At 67.8% G+C, this 22,218-nt stretch overlaps 1 protein-coding gene across 1 annotated transcript; it reads right to left on the reverse strand.

The window, feature by feature from the left end:
- Nucleotides 1–225: 225 nt before the first annotated feature.
- SRRT (serrate, RNA effector molecule) lies at nt 226–21,732 on the reverse strand. Its single transcript, XM_064440385.1, is given in 21 exon segments — nt 226–372; nt 375–427; nt 676–772; nt 1,554–1,643; nt 2,392–2,548; nt 3,303–3,496; nt 4,046–4,199; nt 7,943–8,113; nt 9,656–9,937; nt 11,701–11,779; nt 11,873–11,934; nt 12,037–12,209; nt 13,149–13,260; nt 13,716–13,826; nt 14,934–15,100; nt 15,203–15,372; nt 17,840–18,028; nt 20,210–20,356; nt 20,457–20,585; nt 20,676–20,798; nt 21,591–21,732. Coding segments are annotated over 20 exon segments (2,676 nt in total). The 5' UTR covers nt 20,795–20,798; nt 21,591–21,732; the 3' UTR covers nt 226–352.
- Nucleotides 21,733–22,218: the final 486 nt, after the last annotated feature.

Consider the following 22,218-nt stretch of genomic DNA (forward strand, 5'->3'; position numbering starts at 1 on the left):
CACATAAACCCGCTACAGGAACTCACAGCCCCACAGATCCCCTATAGATCCTCCCTAGCCCTACAGAGCCCTCCCATAACTCCTCACAGCCCCACAGATCCCACACAGACACCCTATAGGGCCCCCCAGCCCCATAGATCCCCTCCCAGCCCCACAGATCCCCTATAGGACCCCCCAGCCCCACAGAACCCCCCCCACTCAGAGCAGTGGGTGCTGCCCCACGGGGCCATTTATTGGGGTCTGGGGGGGTCATGTACAAATGGGGGTGGTGGGTGGGGGGAGGGGGGCTGTGGGGGGAGGGGCGTATCAAAAGGGGGTCCTGAGGAGGGCGGGGGAGGGGTTGGGGGGGGCTCTAGAAGAAGTCGACGTCTCGGGGGCGTCCAGGTCCCGGTACTCGACGATCGCCCGGGGGTCGCCCCGAACCATCCTGGGGGGCAGGGAAGGTTTGGGGGGGGTGGGGGGGAGGGCACAGGGACCTCCCCCGCCCCCCCAGTGGGGTTGGGACCCCCCCCCAAGTGCCCTCCCCCCAATTAAGGTCCCCCATTGCCCCCCAAGTAACCCAATTCCCTTCAAAACAGGGTGCCCCCCCTTTCCTGGGCCACCCCCCAAGTGGGGGTCCCTGCTGCCCCCCTGCCCCCCAAGTGGGGGTCCCTGCTGCCCCCCCGCGCCCCTTACCTGCTGCGGGGTTTGTTGAGGTACCCCCCCTGGCCCCGAAACGCCTCGTAGTTGCCCCGGCCGGCGGCGTAGGGCCCGGGGGGGTAGGGGGGGCCACCTGTGGGGGGGGGGGGGGAAGGGGGGGTCAGGGGGGGCTGCAGGGACCCCCCAAAACCCCCCCAGTCAGACCAGCGCCCCCTCCAGACCCCCAAAGACCCCCCAACACCCCTAAACCGCCCCCAAGACCCCTTAAGAGCCCCCCCCAAACTCGCCCCAAGCCCCCCAACCCCCACTGGCCCCCCTACGACCCCTTAGAGCCCCCCCAGACCCCTCAGAACCCCCATAAACCCTCCCTGAGCCCCCCCAGGCCCCTCGGAGCCCCCCAAACCACTCCCTGAACCCCCCCAGACCCCTTAGAGCCCCCTAAACCGCTCTCTGAGCCCCCCAAACTGCTCCCTAAGCCCCCCCAGACCCCTTAGAGCCCCCCAAACCACTCCGAGCCCCCTCAGACCCCTTAGAGCCCCCCAAACCGCTCCCTGAGCCCCCCCCGACCCCTTAGAGCCCCCCAAACCGCTCCCTGAGCCCCCCCGACCCCTTAGAGCCCCCCAAACCGCTCCCTGAGCCCCCCCCGACCCCTTAGAGCCCCCCAAACCGCTCCCTGAGCCCCCCCGATCCCTTAGAGCCCCCCAAACCGCTCCCCTAAGCCCCCCCCGACCCCTTAGAGCCCCCCAAACCGCTCCCTAAGCCCCCCCCGACCCCTTAGAGCCCCCCAAACCGCTCCCTGAGCCCCCCCCAGATCCCTTAGAGCCCCCCAAACCGCTCCCTGAGCCCCCCCAGACCCCTTAGAGCCCCCCCAAACCCCTCCCCGAGCACCCCCAGACCCCCCGCGCCCCCCATACCTCCGTAGCCCAGGATGGGGGGCCGGGGCTGCCCGTAGGGCATCATCCCCTGCGGCGTCTGGGGGGGGTACGGCAGCCCCGGGGCCAGGCCTGGGGGGACGGGGCGGGGTCAGGGGGGCACAGGCTGGGACCCCCCGTGGCAGGGGACGGGGGGCAAAGGGGTGTCATTGGCCCTTTGGGGGGGACACGTGGGCGTCACCGACCCCATGTAGGACCCTGGGGGGGATTTTGGGGTGTCACCAACATTGTGTGGGTCCCCGGGGGACATGGGGGGGGATTTTGGGGTGTCACCGACCCTACACAAACCCTGGGGGACACGGGGGAGGTTTTGGGGTGTCACTGACCCCATGTGGGACCCCGGGGGGGATTTCGGGGTGTCACCAACATTGTGTGGGTCCCCGGGGGACATGGGGGGGGATTTTGGGGTGTCACCGACCCTACACAAACCCGGGGGGGGCACGGGGGAGGGGGTTTGGGGTGTCACTGACCCCATGTGGGACCCCGGGGGGGATTCTGGGGTGTCACTGACCCCATGTGGGACCCCAAAGGACATGGGGGATGGACACGGGGACGCAGACCTGGGGGTTCCTGCCATCCGTGTGGGACCCCAGGGGACATGGGGGGGGATTTTGGGGTGTCACAAACCCTGGGGGGCACGGGGGGGGTTTGGGGGTGTCACTGACCCCAGGTGGGACCCCGGGGGGGGGTTTTGGGGTGTCACCGACCCCGTGGGGGACCCCAAAGGACAGGGGGACACAGACCCGGGGGTTCCCGCCCTCCGTGTGGGACCCCAGGGGTGGCCGCAGGGCGGCGGGGGGGGGTCGGGGGGGGGTCTCACCCTGGGCGGGGCCCGGGGGGGGCCCCCCCTTGCCCTCGGGCAGGGCGGGGCGCTTGGGGTCCATCAGGAAGTTGTTGAAGAAAAGCACCTCCTTGCGCACGGCCCCCATCTTCTCCCCGTGCTTGTTGAAGATGTGCTTGCGGACGAACTCGGGGCCCTGGGGGGGGCATGGGGGGGGTCGGCGACACGGACCCCACCCCACACCCCCTCTTCAACCCCCCGCCCCTTCTCCCCCGTGCCTCCAGTGCTCCCCCGCGCCCCCTCGTGTCCCCCGTGTCCCCACTGTCCTGTGTCCCCCCCCACGACCCCTATTTCCGCGCCCCCCCCCCCCCCGGCCCCAATTTCTCCCCCCCACGTCCCCATTTCCCCACAAGTCCCCCATGCCCCCGTTCCCCCCCCCACATCCCCAAATTCCCCCCCTTCCTCACAATCCCCACCTTGAACGTGGCGCTGGGGGGACCCCAGCTTCGTCCCTGCCTGGCTCCTGGGTGCCCCCCACATCCTCCGGGTGGCCCCCCCGTGCCCCCCAAGCCCCCCACCTTGAACTTCTTGCCGCTGAGGGGTCACAGCCACTTGCCCTCGCCTGGCTCCTGCGTCCCCCCCGTGCCCCCCACATCCCCCTGGTGCCCCCCACGTCCCTCCCACGCCCCCCCTGTACCCCCAAGCCCCCCACCTTGAACTTCTTGCCGCTGAGGGGGCAGAGCCACTTGCCCTTGCCTGGCTCCTGCGTCCCCCCCGTGCCCCCCACATCCCCCTGGTGCCCCCCACGTCCCTCCCACCCCCCCCCGTGCCCCCCAAGCCCCCCACCTTGAACTTCTTGCCGCTGAGGGGTCACAGCCACTTGTCCTTGCCTGGCTCCTGCGTCCCCCCCGTGCCCCCCACGTCCCCCTGGTGCCCCCCAAGCCCCCCACCTTGAACTTCTTGCCGCTGAGGGGGCAGAGCCACTTGTCCTTGCCCAGCTCCTGCGTGTTGGCGGTGACGAACTTCTCGAGCTCCTGCTCGGGGTCCTTGCGGCCCAGGCGCTGCGCCTCCTCCTCGGGCAGCGCCTCCCGCCCCGCCAGCAGCGGCCCCAGGCGCTCCTCGAAGCTCTTCTGCCACTCGGCCACTGCGGGGAGGGGGCGCGCGGGTGAGGGGGGGCACCCCGGGGGCACCCCGGCGCTGGGGATGGGGCAGGGGATCCCCGGGGATGGGGGAGGGTAATGCTGGGGGATGGGGGAGGAACCCTGGGGGGGTGGGCCCCGGGGTAGGGGGGGCACCCCTGGGGATAGCGGGGCACAGAGTTTGGGGGGGGACCCCTGGGGATGAGCCCCAGGGCTGGGGGTGGGGGGAGGGGATTGCTGGCATGGGGGCACAACGCTGGGGGACAGGAGTTTCAGGGTACAGGGACGCTGAGCCCCACAGACTGGGGGGACGGGGGGGCCCCCAAACACACCATCACCAGGGGAGACGGGGCTGGGGGGCAGGGGGGACCCCGGGACCCGCGGTTGGGGGGCGGGGGACACGTACCCTCGCCGTGGGAGACGCGGTTGGGGGGCAGGGGGGACCCCGGGACCCGCGGTTGGGGGGCGGGGGACACGTACCCTCGCCGTGGGAGACGCGGCTGGGGGGCAGGGGGGACCCCGGGACCCGCGGTTGGGGGGCGGGGGACACGTACCCTCGCCGTGGGAGACGCGGTTGGGGGGCAGGGGGCCCCGCACGTGCACGATGCCGCAGCGGTTGGGCATCTCGTCCTCGTTGAGGTACTCGGAGGTGTTGTAGTAATCGACCGAGTGGACGATGCGCAGGTAGAGCAGGAGCCGGTCCAGCACCTGGGGGCGGGGGGCGTTGGGGGGCGTCGGGGGGCACGGGGGGGCATTGGGGGACATTGGGGGACACGGGGGGGCGTCGGGAGGCACAGGGGGCGTCGGGGGATGTCAGGGAGACAGGGGGATGCTGGGGGACATAGGGGCACACTGGGGGGTGCTGGGGAACATCGGGGGCACGGGGGTGGTGCTGGGGACACGGGGGGGCATTGGGGGGCATTGGGGAGCACAGGGGGACACGGGGGGACACCAGAGAGGACAGGGGATGGGGGGGACAGGGGACCCACGAGGTCAGGGTGAGGGACACAGGGAGGGGATGGGAGATGCAAGAAGGGGGGGTCAGGGGCGTCCAGGAGGTCAGGATGGGGGGCTTGGGGACATCGGGGGCACAGAGCAGGGACGGGGGACACGGGGACATCGGGGGGACATCATAGGGGATGGGGGGACACGGAGCAAGGACGGGGGACATCGGGGGGACACAAGGTCAGGGTGGGGGACAAGGGGGACATCGGGGGGACACAGGGGACACGGGGCAGGGGTGGGGGACATCGGGGGGACACAGGGGACACGGGGCAGGGGTGGGGGACATCGGGGGGACACAGGGGACACGGGGCAGGGGTGGGGGACATCGGGGGGACACAGGGTACTCGGGGCAGGGGTGGGGGACACGGGGAAGAACGTGGGGGGACGTGGTCAGTACGGGCACAGGGGGGACAAGACAGGGACAGGGGAACACATGGGGGCCGGATTTGGGGGGGACGACGCACACACCTGGGGCCTGGATTTGGTGGGGGGACATGGACACACCCAGGGTCTGGATTTGGGGGGGTGGGATGCCCAGGGTACAGATTGGGGGGGGGGGATGGACACACTGGGGTCCAGATTTGGGGGGGGACGACACAGAGGGTCCAGATTGCGGGGGGGGGGGGACATGGACAGACACACACCCGGGGTCTGGATTTGGGGGGGGGGACATGGACAGACACACACCCGGGGTCTGGATTTGGGGGGGGGGGGGGACATGGACAGACACACACCTGGGGTCTGGATTTGGGGGGGGGGACACGGACAGACACACACCCGGGGTCCGGATTTGGGGGGGGGGACACGGACAGACACACACCCGGGGTCTGGATTTGGGGGGGACACGGACAGACACACACCCAGGGTCTGGATTTGGGGGGGGGGGACACGGACAGACACACACCCGGGGTCTGGATTTGGGGGTGGGGGGACACGGACAGACACACACCCGGGGTCTGGATTTGGGGGGGGGGACACGGACAGACACACACCCGGGGTCCGGATTTGGGGGGGACACGGACAGACACACACCCAGGGTCTGGATTTGGGGGGGGGACACGGACAGACACACACCCGGGGTCCGGATTTGGGGGGGGGGACACGGACAGACACACACCCGGGGTCTGGATTTGGGGGGGACACGGACAGACACACACCCAGGGTCTGGATTTGGGGGGGGGGACACGGACAGACACACACCCGGGGTCTGGATTTGGGGGTGGGGGGGGACACGGACAGACACACACCCGGGGTCTGGATTTGGGGGGGACACGGACAGACACACACCCAGGGTCTGGATTTGGGGGGGGGGACACGGACAGACACACACCCGGGGTCTGGATTTGGGGGTGGGGGGGGACATGGACAGACACACACCTGGGGTCTGGATTTGGGGGGGGGGACACGGACAGACACACACCCGGGGTCCGGATTTGGGGGGGGGGACACGGACAGACACACACCCAGGGTCTGGATTTGGGGGGGGGGACACGGACAGACACACACCCGGGGTCTGGATTTGGGGGTGGGGGGACACGGACAGACACACACCCGGGGTCTGGATTTGGGGGGGGGGACACGGACAGACACACACCCGGGGTCTGGATTTGGGGGGGGGGACACGGACAGACACACACCCGGGGTCCGGATTTGGGGGGGACACGGACAGACACACACCCGGGGTCTGGATTTGGGGGGGGGACACGGACAGACACACACCCGGGGTCCGGATTTGGGGGGGGGGACACGGACAGACACACACCCGGGGTCTGGATTTGGGGGGGACACGGACAGACACACACCCAGGGTCTGGATTTGGGGGGGGGACACGGACAGACACACACCCGGGGTCTGGATTTGGGGGGGGGACACGGACAGACACACACCCGGGGTCTGGATTTGGGGGGGGGACACGGACAGACACACACCCGGGGTCTGGATTTGGGGGGGGGGACACGGACAGACACACACCCGGGGTCCGGATTTGGGGGTGGGGGGACACGGACAGACACACACCCGGGGTCCGGATTTGGGGGTGGGGGGACACGGACAGACACACACCCGGGGTCCGGATTTGGGGGGGGACACGGACAGACACACACCCGGGGTCCGGATTTGGGGGGGGACACAGACAGACACACACCCGGGGTCCGGGTTTGGGGGGGGGACATGGACAGACACACACCCGGGGTCCGGATTTGGGGGGGGACACAGACAGACACACACCCGGGGTCCGGATTTGGGGGGGGGACACAGACAGACACACACCCGGGGTCCGGATTTGGGGGGGGGACACAGACAGACACACACCCGGGGTCCGGATTTGGGGGGGGGACACAGACAGACACACACCCGGGGTCCGGATTTGGGGGGGGGACACGGACAGACACACACCCGGGGTCCGGATTTGGGGGGGGACACGGACAGACACACACCCGGGGTCCGGATTTGGGGGGGGGACACGGACAGACACACACCCGGGGTCCGGATTTGGGGGGGGGACACGGACAGACACACACCCGGGGTCCGGATTTGGGGGGGGGACACGGACAGACACACACCCGGGGTCCGGATTTGGGGGGGGGACACGGACAGACACACACCCGGGGTCCGGATTTGGGGGACACACGGACAGACACACACCCGGGGTCCGGATTTGGGGGACACACGGACAGACACACACCCAGGGTCCGGATTTGGGGGGGGGACACGGACAGACACACACCCGGGGTCCGGATTTGGGGGGGGACACAGACAGACACACACCTGGGGTCCGGATTTGGGGGGGGGACACGGACAGACACACACCCAGGGTCTGGATTTGGGGGGGACACAGACAGACACACACCCGGGGTCCGGATTTGGGGGGGGGACACGGACAGACACACACCCGGGGTCTGGATTTGGGGGGGGGACACGGACAGACACACACCCGGGGTCTGGATTTGGGGGGGGACACGGACAGACACACACCCAGGGTCCGGATTTGGGGGGGGACACGGACAGACACACACCCGGGGTCTGGATTTGGGGGGGGGGACACGGACAGACACACACCCGGGGTCTGGATTTGGGGGGGGACACGGACAGACACACACCCGGGGTCCGGATTTGGGGGGGGGACACGGACAGACACACACCCGGGGTCCGGATTTGGGGGGGGGGACACGGACAGACACACACCCAGGGTCTGGATTTGGGGGGGGACATGGACAGACACACACCCGGGGTCTGGATTTGGGGGGGGGACACGGACAGACACACACCCGGGGTCCGGATTTGGGGGGGGGACACGGACAGACACACACCCAGGGTCTGGATTTGGGGGGGGACACGGACAGACACACACCCAGGGCCCGGACTTGGGGGAAGGGCACCCCCACCCACGGGGCCGGCCAGGGACGGCTTTGGGGCGGGGGTGGGGGTGTCCCGTCCGCGCCCCCCACCTTGAGGAGCTTCTCGTCGCGCTCGACGGTGACCTCGGCGGGGTTGGCCTCGCGCGGCCCCTCCTCGGCGTCGCCGCCGCCGCGGCCCAGCAGCTCCTCCTCCTCGGCGCTCACCTCCTCGATCAGGTAATCCGTGATGTGCTTCAGCACCGGGTTCTGCGACGGCACCGCCTGCGCCCGCCGCGCCCGTCAGCCCCCCGCGGGACCCCCCGGGGGCTGTGGGGTGGCCTCGGGACCCCCCGGGGCGCGCTCGGGACCCACCAGGGCTGCAGGACAGGCTCGGGACGCCCAGGGGCAGACTTGGGTCCCCCAGGGGCCGTGGGGCGGGCTCGGAACCCCCCAGGGGTGGGCACAGGACACCCCCAGGGGCTGCAGGGCAGGCTCGGGACCCCCAGGGGCAGACCTGGGGCCCCCAGGGGCCATGGGGTGGGCTCGGAACCCCCCAGGGGTGGGCACGGGACCCCCCACGGGCGCCCTCGGGACCCACCAGGGCTGCCGGACAGGCTCAGGATGCCCAGGGGCAGACTTGGGACCCCCAGGGGCTGTGGGGCGGGCTCAGAACCCCCCAGGGGTGGGCGCGGGACCCCCCAGGGCTGCACTTGGGACACCCCCAGGGGCAGACTTGGGACCCCCAGGGGCCGTGGGGCAGGCTCGGAACCCCCCAGGGGTGGGCGCGGGACCCCCCAGGGCTGCACTCGGGACACCCCCAGGGGCAGACTTGGGACCCCCAGGGGCCGTGGGGCGGGCTCAGAACCCCCCAGGGGTGGGCGCGGGACCCCCCAGGGCTGCACTCGGGACACCCCCAGGGGCTGCGGGGCAGGCTCGGGACCCCCAGGGCTGCATTCAGGACCCCCAGGGGCGCGCTCAGGACCCCCAGGGGCCATAAGATAGATTTAGGGGCCACCAGGGACCATCAGAGGGACTTGGGGACCCCCCAGAGGCCACGAGATGGGCTTGAGGGTGACCAGGGGCCATCGGAAGGACTTGGGGGCCATGAGATGGATTTGGGGGCCACGAGGAGACGGTGGGGAGCACAGAGGGTCTGCAGGGGGACACTGAGGGACACGGGACCACGAGGTGACACTGGGGATGAGGGGGGCCCAAGAGGGGACCATGGGGGGCTTTGAGGGGACATCGGGGACCAGGGGTGGCCCAAGAGGGGATGATGGGGGGCTTTGAGGGGCCCAAGAGGGGCCCAGGAGGGGTCCAAGAGAGGGTGATGGGGGGCTTTGAGGGGCCCAAGAGGGGCCCAGGAGGGGTCCAAGAGAGGGTGATGGGGGGCTTTGAGGGGACATCGGGGACCGGGGGGGGTCCAAGAGGGGATGATGGCGGTCTTGGAGGGGACATTGGGGCCCAGGGATGGCCCAAGAGGGGACGATGGGGGGCTTTGAGGGGCCCAAGAGAGGATGATGGGGGTCTTGGAGGGGACATTGGGGACCAGGAGGGGTCCAAGAGGGGCCCAGGGGGGGCCCAAGAGGGGACATCGGGGACCGTGAGGGGTCCAAGAGAGGATGATGGGGGTCTCGGAGGGGCCCAGGAGAGGGCGACAGGGGTCTTTGGGGGGATATCGGGGCCCAAGAGGAGACGAAGGCCATGAGAGGATGACGAGGGGACCCCGAGGGCCAGGAGGGGACAGGGAGGGGACACTGGGGACCCCGAGGGGGACCCCGAGGAGCCACAGTGCCGGCGGAAGCCCCCCACCCCCTCACTCACCCCGGCGGCGGCGGCGGCGGCGGCGGCAGCGGCGTCCCCGTCCCCGTCGGGGTTGGGGGGCGCGTCCCCCCCGCCCAGAGGGGCGCCGGCGGGCGCGGAGGGGGCGGGGGCGGGGCTGGGCCCCGCCCAGAGCTGGGCGCGGCCGTCGAGGGCGTGGACGAGGCGGGCGGCCAGTTTGATGTCGTTGCGGACGATGGGGCGGTGCTGGGTGATGCCGCTGACGTTGCGCACCCGCCGCGTCAGGTCCCGGTTCACCCCCGGGCTCAGCTCGCAGTCCCGCAGCTGGGGGGCGGCGGGGGGTCAGCCCCCCCGAAACACCCCCCTGCGCCCACAAAGCAGCCCCCTGCGCCCCTACAACACCCACCTGCACCCCCAAATGACACCCCTGCACCACCAAAGGACCCACCTGCACCCCCAAAGTCCCCGGCTGCACCCCTAAAACACTGCCTGCACCCCCAGAACACCCCCCTGCACCCCCAAAGTCCCCGGCTGCACCCCTAAAGGACCCCCCTGCACCCCCAGAACACCCCCCTGCACCCCCAAAGTCCCCGGCTGCACCCCTAAAACACCCACCTGCGCTCCCGAAGTCCCCAGCTGCACCCCTAAAACACTGCCTGCACCCCCAAAGTCCCCGGCTGCAAACCCTAAAACACCCCCCTGCACCCTCAAAGGACCCCCCTGCACCCCCAAAGCAGCCCCCTGCGCCCCCCAAAGGACCCACCTGCGCCCCCCAAAGGACCCACCTGCGCCCCCCAAAGGACCCACCTGCGCCCCCCAAAGGACCCACCTGCGCCCCCCAAAGGACCCACCTGCGCCCCTAAAACACTGCCTGCACCCCCAGAACACCCCCCTGCACCACCAAAGGACCCACCTGCACTCCCAAAGCAGCCCCCTGTGCCCCCCAAAGGACCCCCATGCACCCCTAAAACACCCCCCTGCACTCCCAAAGGCCCCGGCTGCACCCCTAAAACACTGCCTGCACCCCCAGAACACCCCCCTGCACCCCCCAAAGCAGCCCCGTGCGCCCCCCAAATGACACCCCCCTGCACCCCCCAAATGACACCCCTCTGCACCCCCCAAATGACACCCCTCTGCACCCCCAAAGGACCCAGCTGCACTCCCAAAGCAGCCCCCTGAGCCCCCCAAAGGACCCACCTGCACCCCCAAAACACCCGCCTGCACCCCCAAAGGACCCCCCGAGCACATCCCTGCAGCTGGGAGGGGGTGAAACAGGGGGGTCAGCACCCCCAAAATATCAGCTGCACCCCCAAAACACCCCCAAATTGCACATGCAGCTGGGGAGGTGAAATGGAGCTCAGCACCCCCAAAATATCAGCTGCACCCCCAAATAGTACCTGCACCTGGGGTGGTCAGCCCCCCCAATACCCCCCTGCACCCCTAAACAGCCCCCCAAAGCTGCCCACCTGAGCCTCCCACCTGCCCCCTGCACCCCAAAACTGTCCCCGAACCCCCACCTGCCCCCTGCACCCCAAAACCATACCCCCGAGCCCCCTGCACCCCAAAGCTTCCCCTGAGCCCCCCACCTGCCCCCTGCACCCCAAAACCATCCCCCCGAGCCCTCTGCACCCCAAAGCTTCCCCTGAGCCCCCCACCTGCCCCCTGCACCCCAAAACCATCCCCCTGAGCCCCCTGCACCCCAAAGCTTCCCCTGAGCCCCCCACCTGCCCCCTGCACCCCAAAACCATCCCCCCGAGCCCTCTGCACCCCAAAACTTCCCCATAGCCCCCCACCTGCCCCCTGCACCCCAAAACTTCCCCTGAGCCCCCACCTGCCCCCTGCACCCCAAAACCATCCCCCCGAGCCCCCTGCACCCCAAAACTGCCCCCAAACCCCCTAAAACCCCTCCACGGATCCCCCAAAGCCCCAAGTGCCCCAGCACACGACTGACTTAGCCCCACAATTGTCCCCTCACCCCCCACCAGCTGCCCCCTGACCCCCCCAAAACACCCCCCAAGACCCCCCTCCACCCCCCCAAACTCCCAGAGCACCCCAAAATCCCCCCCCCCCCCCCCCGAGCCCCTCACCCGGATATTCTGGAGGCTCCAGCAGATTTCCTTAATGTTGACGCTGCGGTCGAAGGTGACCCAGCCCCGACGGAAGAACCTGGGGGAGACGCGGCGTGAGCCCCCCAAAATTTGGGGGGGGGGCCCCACACGACCCCCTGGGGGGTCCCCAAATTCCCCTCAAAGCACCCACCTCCTCTCGGGCTGGGGGTCCGACAGAGCCACGCGCATGAAGCCGGGGTAACGCTTGCAGAGCTGGGGGGCGGAAAAAGGGGGTGCGGGGTGGGGGTAGGGGGTGAGGTGGGGGGTCGGGGGGGTCCGCAACCCCTCCCCCCGAGCCCCCCAAAAGCCGCTCACCGCCACGATCTCGGCCTGGGAGATGTTGGGGGCGATGTTGCGCATGAAAAGGGAGCAGGTCTTGTGGAGGGGCCGGGGTTTGGGGTCCCCCCCTTCCTTCTCCTTGGCCTTCGGCGCCGCCGCCGCCGGACCCCCCTCTTCCTCGCGGGCCTTCTCCTCCTTCCCCTTCTCCTCTGGGGGGGGGGATGGACAGAAGGGGGGGTCAGGGACATGCTGGGCAACCTCAAACATCCCCCCAGCACCCCTTGGTGATCCCCCAAAAGCCCCCGAGACCACAGAGAAGCCCAGGGACCCCCCGCAGGGACTCTCAGTGTGTGTGTGTGTCCCCAAGGACCCCCAAATCCCAGGTAGCCCCCCCAGACCTTCAGTGACCCTCGATGTCCCCCCCAGGGACCCCCAAATCCCAGGTAGCCCCCCCAGACCTTCGGTGACCCTCAATATCCCCCCCAGGGACCCCAAAGGTCCCAACTGGGGCAGCCAGGACCTTCAGGGACCCCCCCCAAAGAGCCCAACACCCCCTAAGGGGCCTCACTGTCCCCTCAGTGACCCCCCAGAACCTTCAGTGACCCCCCCCAAGGGACCTCATTGTCCCCCCCAACCCCTAAGGACCTCAGGGATCACCCCCAGGGTCCCCAGTGTCACCTTCAGGGACACACCTGGGACCCCTAAGGACCCCAGGGACACCCCAGAGACCCCCCTCAAGGAGCCCCCCACTTCCCCAGTGTCCCCACTGTCCCGCTGCAGACACCCCAGGGACCCCTAAGCACCCCAGGGACCCCCTCAAGGATCCCCCCACTCCCCCAGTGTCCCCTGCAGACACCCCAGAGACCCCTAAGGACCCCAGGGCTCCCCCCCAAGGACCCCCCCACTCCCCCAGTGTCCCCAGTGCCCTCTGTGGACACCCCAGGGACCCCTAAGCACCCCAGGGCTCCCCCCCAAGGACCTCCCCACTCCCCCAGTGGACACCCCAGGGACCCCTAAGGACCTCAGGGCGCCCCCGGGACCCCAAAGGACCGCAAGGACCCCCTGAGTGACACCCCAGGGAACCCTAAGGGCCTCAGGGTGCCCCCCAAGGAGCACCCCCACCCCGCCAGGGACCCCCCGGGCCCCACCTTCCTTGTCGCCCTCGCGGCGGCCGCCCTCGGACTCGCTCTCGGAGTCGCTGGCGCTGCCCTCGTCGTAGCTGTCGTCCCCGCTGCGCTTCCGCTTCCGCTTCTTGCTGGCCTGGGCGGGGCACCGGGGCGGGGCTGAGGGGCGGGGCCGGGCGGGGCCCGGGGCCCAGGGAAAGGGGGCAGGCCCTACAGGGTGGGGCCGGGAGGGGCCCAGGGCCCAGGGAAAGGGGGCGGGCCCTACAGGGTGGGGCCGGGAGGGGCCCGGGCCCAGGGAAAGGGGGCGGGCCCTACAGGGTGGGGCCGGGAGGGGCCCGGGGCCCAGGGAAAGGGGGCGGGGCCCTACAGGGTGGGGCTGGGAGGGGCCCCCGAGGCCCCCAGAAAGGGGTGGGGCCCAAAAAGGGGGAGCCGAGATGGCAGGTGGGGCGGAGCCTGCCAGAAAGGGGCGGGGCTTCAGCAAACCTGGGGGCTGCCAGCAGGGAGGTGGGGACTATTACAACGGGTGGGGCTTTGCTGGGGCGGGGCTTTGCTGGGGGCGGGGCCTGCCAGCCAGGGGCGGGGCCTGCTCACCTTCTTGCCCTCCTTGTCCCCTTCCTCCTCCTTCCGTCCCTTGTCCTTCTCCTCCTCCTCCTCCTCCGGCCCCTTCTTGGCCTTCTCCTCGCCAGGCGCCTCCCCCTCGCCCTGGGGGGGAGGGGGTGTCACGGGAGGGCCCCCAAGGGCGGGGGGGCACCCCAAGGGGCTGGGGACCCCCTGAAGAGACCCCACAGAGCCAAAGGAGGGACTGTGGGGTGCCCAGGAGGGACCCCATGGACCCAAAGGGACCCCAAAAGAGCCCACGGGGCGAAGAGGACCCCAAGAGAGGCTGTGGGGACTCCCAGAGAGACCCCATAAAACCAGGAGACCCCCAGGGACACCCCAGGGGCCAAGGGGGATCCCAGAGGAGCCCATGGAGACCCCAGGAGAGACCCCATGGTCCAAGGGGACCCCAAAAGAGACGCCATGGACACCATGGAGCAGGGGGACACCCCAAGGGGCTGGGAGACCCCAAAAGAGACCCCACAAAGCCAAGGAAGGGATGGTGGGGACCCCAGGAGAGACCACACAGACCATGGGGACCCCAAAACAGACCCCATGGGACAAAAGGGACGCCTAGAGAGATGACGGAGACCCCAAAAGAGACCCCACGGACCAAAGGGACCCCAAAAGAGGCCCCTAAAGAGACTGTGGGGACCCCAGGAGAGACCCTGTGGACCACAGGGACCCCTGGAGAGACCACAGGGACCCCAAAAGAGACCATGAGGACCCAAAGGGACCCCAAGAAAAGACCACGGGGACCTCAGAAGAGACACCACAGACCCAAGGAAGGGACTGTGGGCACCCCAGGAGAGACCCCATGCACCAAGGGGATCCTGGGAGAGACCACAGGGACCCCAAAAGAGACCCCAAGAAAGATCCCATTGACCAAAGGGACCCCTGGAGAGACCATGGGGACGCCAAAAGAGACCCCATGGACCAAAGAAACCCCAAGAGAGACCATGAGGACCCCAGGGACCCCAAGAGAGACCATGAGGACCCCAGGAGAGGCCCTGCAGACCCCAGGGACCCTAAGAGAGACCCAAGAGACCCCAAGAGACACCATGAGGACCCCAAGAGAGACCCCGAGAGACCCCAGGGACCCCAAGAGAGACCCCAGGGACCCCAAGAGAGACCCCAGGGACCCCAAGAGAGACCCCAGGGACCCACGAAGAACCAAAGAAAGACGCCGGGGGGTGGGGAGTCACCCCAGACCTTCTTCCCCTCCTCCTTCTCCTCGCGGTCGGGGGCTTTGCGGTCAGCGTCGGGGGGTCGCGGCTCCTCCTTCTTGGCCGCTTCGGCCTTCTCCTGCCGCTCCTCCTCCTCCTCCTGCTCCAGGATGCGCAGGTCGTTCTCCGTCCCCCCCTCCATCTTAATCACCGCTGGGGGAAATAAGGCAAAACCCAACAGAGGGTCAGAAAACGGGGTGTCCCTAAAAAACGGGGTACCAAGGAGGGTTTTTGGGGCGGGCAGGGGGTTCCTACCGGCATCGAGGGTCTTGATGATGGCGGGGGCGCGATCGATGTCGAGGAGGAGGTTGTCGAACCAGCCGTTGTCCGAGAGGTAGAGGAAGACGTTGAGGCGGTTCCTGAGGGCCGCCTGCGCCTCCTGCTTCCGCTTGCCCACCTCGTCCGGGTGGTACTTGGAGCGGAACCTGGTTTTGGGGGGGTGGGGGGGGGGCACACGGGGAAAGGGGGGGGGGGAAAAGGGGGGTGTCAGGCATTGGGGGTACAGCCCTGCCCCAGGCGGGGGTCCCGCTGCGGCAGGGGAGAGGGGACACCCCCCCCTTCAGCCCCGTCCGGTTTTTTTTTTTGGGGGGGGGGGAACTGGGGACCCCCCCTGTCTGGCACATCTGGGGTAGGGGATCCCCGTTTCTAGCAGATGGGGGACCCCTGGTTTTTTGTGGCTGGGGTATGGGAGACCCCATCTCTCCTAGCTGGGGAGCAAGGACACCCCCCCACTCCCGAGTGGGGTACAGGGCCCCCCCATTTCCCCTGAGTGGGGCACGGGGACCCCATCTGTCCCAACTGGGGAGCGGGGACCCCTGTTCCGCTTGGCTGGGGAAATGGGGGGACCCCGTTTTCCTTGGGGGGGGGGGCACCCCTTCGGTCTCAGTTGGGGACCCCCATTTTCCCCGACTAGGGTACAGGGACCCCCATTTCCCCTGGGTGGGGGCAGGGGGGACGACCCCTTGTCTGTCACAATAGGCCTCTGGGGACCCCCATCTTCCCCAGCCAGGGTGGGGGGGGACACCCCCTTTTTGCCCTACATGGAATGGGGGGGTACCCACAAACACTGAGCTGGGCCCCCCACTTCCTCTGGTTGGGGGTCAGGAACCCCCACGTGTCCTGGCCAGGGTGGGGGGAGCCCCGTTTGTCCCAAATGGGGTGAGGAGGACCCCAAACTTCCCCAAACGGGGGTGGGGGGAACCCCTGTTTCCCCTCCTATGGGGTGCAGGGAACCCCACATCTGCCCTGGCCGGGGTGGAGGGACCCCTCTGTCCCCCATTTGGGGTGAAGGGACCCCCTTGTCTCCCCCAGTTGGGGTGCAGGGAGCCCCACATCAGCCCCAAGTGGGGTGTAGGGAGCCCTGTGTCCCCCAAAAGGGTTGGGGGGACCTCCCTGTCCCCCACCTGGGGTACAAGAACCCCGTGTGCCCCAACTGGGGTACAGGGACCCTGGTATCCCCCAACCAGGGGGTGGGGACCACCACGTCCCCCAGTTGGGGCGTAGGGACCCCCCCCCATCTGCCCCAACCGGGCTGCAAAGACCCCTGTACCCCCAAAACCAGGGTGTGGGGACCCCCTGTCTGCCCCCATCAGGGTACAGGGATCCCCGTGTCCCCCAAACGGGGCGCAGGGACCCCATGTTCGCCCCCCAAACGGCACATGGGGACCCCCCGTTACCCCAAACGGGGTGCAGGGACCTCCCTGTCCCCCAGTCGGGGTGCAGGGACCCCCATCCGCCCCCCCCCAACATCAGGTCAGGAAACTCCCAAATAGCCTAAAACACACCCCCCCCCCAATACCACCCCTCAAATTCGGGGGGGGTGGGGGATCAGGCCCCCCCAGCCTCAGCCCATTTTGGGGAGGGGGGTGGGGGGCGCAGACGAACTGGGGGGGCCGGAGCAGCGGCGGCGGCGGCGGTCGGCAGCGGCGGCCCCGGGGAAGGGGGTGGTTTTTTTGGGGGGTGGGGGGGTGGGGGGGTTGCGGTGGGTCATACATACGCTTGCCACGAGCGTCGCCGTCCTGCCGGGCCCCCGCTTCGGCGATTTGCTAATTATTTTAATTACTATTATTTTTAATTTTGTTTTGGTTTTTGTTTTTGGTTTGTTTTTTTTTAAGCGTCGCTACGCAAAGGGAAGGAGGCGGAAAAAAAAAACTACGAGAAAAAGGGTATAAAAAGGGTTTAAAAAACAAACAAAAAAAAGGCCGAAAAGCACCCAAACGGGGGGGAGCGGGAGGGTCTCCCCCGCTTCTCGGCCTCCGCGGGGGCCGAAAAATAAAACAACAAACGCGCGCGAGCCCTCGCTGGGGCGCCCTGCCTGCTTCCTGCGACTGTTGCTCGCTACCGGTCGCATTGTGCGCGACCCTGAGCCCTGGCTGTCTGCCCGCAGCGCCCCCCACCCTCGAGTCGCAGAGAGGGGGTGGGGGGCAGGTGGGGGGGAGCTGGTTAAAAGGAACGGGTGTGAACGAGCCCGGCCGCCGGAGACATGGGGGTTAAAGGGGCTCTCCAGGCTGGCGGACGTCCGGAGGGGGAACCTCGCTCGCGGCGGGTGCTTCGGAGGAGGGGAGAAAAGGGAATGGTTAACGTCCGCGCGGGTACGCAATGGGGGGGGCCCCTTCGAGCCCCCTCATCCCCACCCCGACCCCCCCACCCCACCCCCCCACCCCCCCCCAAAATCCCACCCACCCGCTTTCCGTGGGGTCCCCGTCCCCGTCCCCCCCAAAATCAAACCACGGCGGGCGGGCGGGCGGATCTCCTTCCTCCCCCCTCCCCACCCCCTTCCCCATCCCCCAAAAGCCCCACTGGTTTAACGGGGTCGGCCGCGGCGGGTTACTGGGAGGGGTGGGGGGGGGGTGGGGGGGTTTTGGGGGTGGGGGGGCTCCCCCCTTGACGTACCACTCCTCGTCTTTATGGGCCAGGAAGAAATCCTGCATCTGCTGGCGGCGGAAATCGAGCTTGTAGTCGTTGTAACGCTTCACGGCCTCCGTCTCGTCCACGGCGTCGTCCAAGGAGAGCAGGAACTCCTTGAAGCTCTTCATCACCGGGGGGGCCATCCCCAGGTCCACCTCCGCGATGTTCCCCAGTCTGCTTGGGGGGGGGGAGGAGGGGGACGCACACACGCCAGAGTCGGTATCCCCGAAACGGGGACCCTTTGGGGACGCTACGGGGAGATTTGGGGTCTTTACGGGGCATTTTGAGCTGTTATTGGGAAGCTCGGGCATGTTGTGGGGCACTTTGGGGCTGTTATGGGGGGGGCACAGGGCCATTAAGGGGGGCTCGGGGCAGTTTTGGGGTGCTACACGGTGACTAAAGGTCTTTATGCAGCAGTTCAATGCCGTTGTGGGGTATTTTAGCTTTTTATCGGGCAACTCAGGGCCATCATCAACCACTTTGAGGATACTACAAGGCAGTTTGGGGGGCTTATGGGGGGGCTCAGGGTCTTTGTGGGGGATCTCAGGGTGTTACAGGGCAGTTTGGAGCTGTTTGGGGGCATTTAAAACCTTTACAGGGTGATTCAAGGCTTTTATTGCGCTGCTGGGGCTCCTTATGAGGCGTTTCAGGTTGTTATTGGGAAGTTTGGGAACATTATGGGGCTGTTCAGGGCCCTTATGGGGCACTTTGGGGGCTTACGGGGGGTCTCGGGGTCCTTGGGCAGTTCCTGGGCATCTTGGGGCTGTGACGGGGCAGCTGAGGACCTTACGGGGCAGTTTGGGGCTGTTTTGGGGCACCTTTAGGCAGTTATTGGGTGTCTCAGGCACGTTATGGGGCACTTTGGGGACATTATGGGGCGGTTTGGGAACACTACGGGGGACTCGGGGCCATTTCAGGGCCATCACCGGGTGATTTGAGCTTTCCTGGGGTGGTTTAGGGACGTTACCAGGTGGTTTGGCGCCATTTCAGGGTGGTTTTGGGCCATTACTGGGTGATTAGAGGCCTTTTCAGGGCGATCTGAGGCCATTTCAGGGTTATTTGGGGTAGCTTCAGGCCATTACCGGGTGACTTGGGTCATTTTGAGGCCATTACGGGGTGATTCGGTGCAATTACTGGGTGATTTGGGCTGCTTCAGGGTGGTTTGGCACCATTACCGGGTGAATTGGGGTGGCTTGGGGAAATTACTGGGTGATCTGCTGCAATTACAGAGCGATTTGGGCTGTTTTGGGATAGCTTGGGGCATTACCAGGTGATTTGGGCTGTTTTGGGTTGGTTTGGGTTGGTCTGAGGCCATTACTGAGTGATCTGGCCCATTTGGGGTGGATTGGGGCAATTACTGGGTGATTTGGGGCAATTACCAGGTGATCAGGGCTGTTCTGGGGTGATTTGGGCCATTTTGGCATGGCTTAGAACTACTACTGTGTCGTTTGTGGCATTTTGGGGCAGTTACCGGGTGGTTTGGGCCATTTTGGGGAGGTTTGGGGCAGTTACCGGGTGGTTTGGGCCATTTTGGGGAGGTTTGGGTCAGTTACGGGGTGGTTTGGGCCATTTTGGGGAGGTTTGGGTCAGTTACGGGGTGGTTTGGGCCATTTTGGGGAGGTTTGGGGCAGTTACCGGGTGGTTTGGGCCATTTTGGGGAGGTTTGGGGCAGTTACGGGGTGGTTTGGGCCATTTTGGGGAGGTTTGGGGCAGTTACCGGGTGGTTTGGGCCATTTTGGGGAGGTTTGGGGCAGTTACCGGGTGGTTTGGGCCATTTTGGGGAGGTTTGGGGCAGTTACGGGGTGGTTTGGGCCATTTTGGGGAGGTTTGGGGCAGTTACCGGGTGGTTTGGGCCATTTTGGGGAGGTTTGGGGCAGTTACCGGGTGCGTTTGGGCCATTTTGGGGAGGTTCGGGGCAGTTACCGGGTGGTTTGGGCCATTTTGGGGAGGTTCGGGGCAGTTACCGGGTGGTTTGGGCCATTTTGGGGAGGTTTGGGGCAGTTACCAGGTGGTTTGGGCCATTTTGGAGTGGGTTGAAATCATTATTGGGTGATTCTGGCCCATTTTGGGCCAACTACTAAGCGATCTGGACTGTTACAGTGCACTTTAAGACCGTTACCAGCCAGTTTTGGCTCATTACGGGGCGTCTGGGGGGTTCTATGGGCAGCTCGGGGGCAAGTGGAGATGGGGAGGGGGCTACGTGCTGCGGGCCAAGCTGGGGCCCCCCAAAATCTGGGGGTTGTCTTTTTTTTGGGGGGGGCAGCAAATCAGGGAAGAGCCTGGGGACGACCTGGGGGGGGCTTCAGGTGGGTTTTAGGGTGCTGAAAGGGGGGCATCAGGGGTCAGAATCCTTACCTGGCCTGGATGGGGAGGATGTGGTGCTGCATGACGTGCATTTCGGGGTGCCCCCAGGGCTGGGGGGGCCCGTAGGTGGGGCCGGCGCCCCCCCCGCTGTAGGGCATGTCGTAGCCGCTGTGGTAGGGGTCACCGCTGTGCTCGTCCCTGGGGGGGGGGACACGCAGAGGGAAATGGGGGTGTTGGGGGGGTTGTTAGGGGGTTTGGGGGTGTGAAAATCAAGCGGGGGTGGAGGGGGATCACTCACCAGTCACGGCGGAGGCGTTTCTGGGGGGGGCTGAGCTCGTGGCGGGGGGGCGAGAAGCGTTCCCGGCGCGTCCGGTCGTAGTCCCGGTACTCGCCGCGGCTCCGGCGCTCCCGCCCGCGGTCCCAGTCCCTGCGGCGGGGAATTGGGGGGTCGTGACAAGGCTGGGGAACCCCCTGCGGGGGGTGTTTATCCCCCTCCCAAGTCACGGCGAGGCCCTACCGGTCGCTCCAGTCGTCGCGGCGGCGGTCGTCCCTCTCCCGCGAGCGGTCGTAGTCGCTGCGCTCGCGGCGGAACTTGTCGCGCCGGCGGCGGTCGTACTCGTCGTCGCTGTCCCCCATGGCGCTGCGGGGACGGGGCGGGGTCAGCACGGGACCCCCCACACACACCCCGGGGGGTCCTCCGGTACCCCCACAGCCCCCAGGGGCGCCCCCGCTATCCCAGAATTCCTTGCAGCTCCTCCAAAAGCACACCCCCCCTCGCCCCCAAACCCCCAAATCATGGAGTCCTCCACGGCCGACCTGCCGCCAGGCCCCCCCAACATCACATCATCCCCTCCAGTTCCACGACCCCCTGGACCCCCCCAATCTTTAGCCCCCCCCCAGTATCCCATGACCCCCACGGGGCCCCCCCAATCTTTAGCTCTCCCCAGCCCCCCAATATCCCACAATCCCCCAGGGCCCCCATCTCAAGACATCCCCAATTCCACAAGCTCCTGGGCCCTCCCCAATCTTTAGCCTCCCCCAGTATCCGATGACCCCCCCCGGGCCCCCCCATATCTTTGTGCTCCCCCAGCCCCCCAGGACCTCCCTGGGTGACTCCAATCCTTAACCCAGCCCCCCGAGCCCCCCCACCTCAAAGCCCCCCACAACCCCCCTAATTGCACGAACCGCTGGTGCCCCACCAATCTTTAGCCCCCCCCCCAGGCCCCCAATATCCCACGATCCCCCCCGGCCCCCCAATATCCCCCCATCCCCCGGAGCCCCCCCTTCTCTAGGCCCCCCCCAATCCCATGATCCCCCGGGGCCCCCCCGACACCCCCCCCCCAGCCTCCCCGACCTTGACCCCCACAACTACCCCATGACCCCCCGACCCCCCCCGCCCGCCCCGTGACGTCACGCCGGGGTCCCCCCGGACCTGCCCGCGCGGTCCCGGCGGCGATCGGCTCCGCGCGCCGCCGCCCGCTCACTTCCGGTCCGCGCCAGCCGGATGTGACGTATAACGGGGGTGGCGAGGAAAAGAGGCGAGGCGGGGGGGAGGGGTCGAAAAGTAGCGGCTGCCGCTCTAGGAACGCGGGAGGACCTCGCGGTTCCTTTACAGTTTCGAGCCGGTGGGGCTACCGGTGGGGTCAGACGGTGGTGAGGGGGCGGGTGAGCCGCTCTGGGCGGGGAGAACCAGGCTCTACGTCCTGGGGGAGGGCGGTGCAGGCCCCATGCAAGCCTCTCTATGGTGGCCGGGGACGCTCTAGCCTCCACACGGGAGGAACGGAGCTCTATGATGCGGTCGGGCCCGCCCCCCCGCGCCCGAGGGGGCGGGGCGGGTATTGCGCATGTGCCTCCGCCGCCGCCTTCCTCCCATTGGCCGCCGCGCAGGGCGCGCGCGGGGGCCGCCATCTCCTCGGGGTCACGTGAGAGGGGCGGGCGGCCATTTTGTCACGCCTGCAGTGCGCACGCGCGCCGCCCTGAAGCCGCCCTGGGGGCCTCCATTTTTTTCCCGGCGCCATTTTGCGGGGGGGCCGCGCATGCGCAGGATCCTATCTTCCCCC

Source organism: Phalacrocorax carbo, unplaced genomic scaffold (genome assembly GCF_963921805.1).
Source record: "Phalacrocorax carbo unplaced genomic scaffold, bPhaCar2.1 SCAFFOLD_367, whole genome shotgun sequence".
NCBI lineage: Eukaryota > Metazoa > Chordata > Aves > Suliformes > Phalacrocoracidae > Phalacrocorax > Phalacrocorax carbo.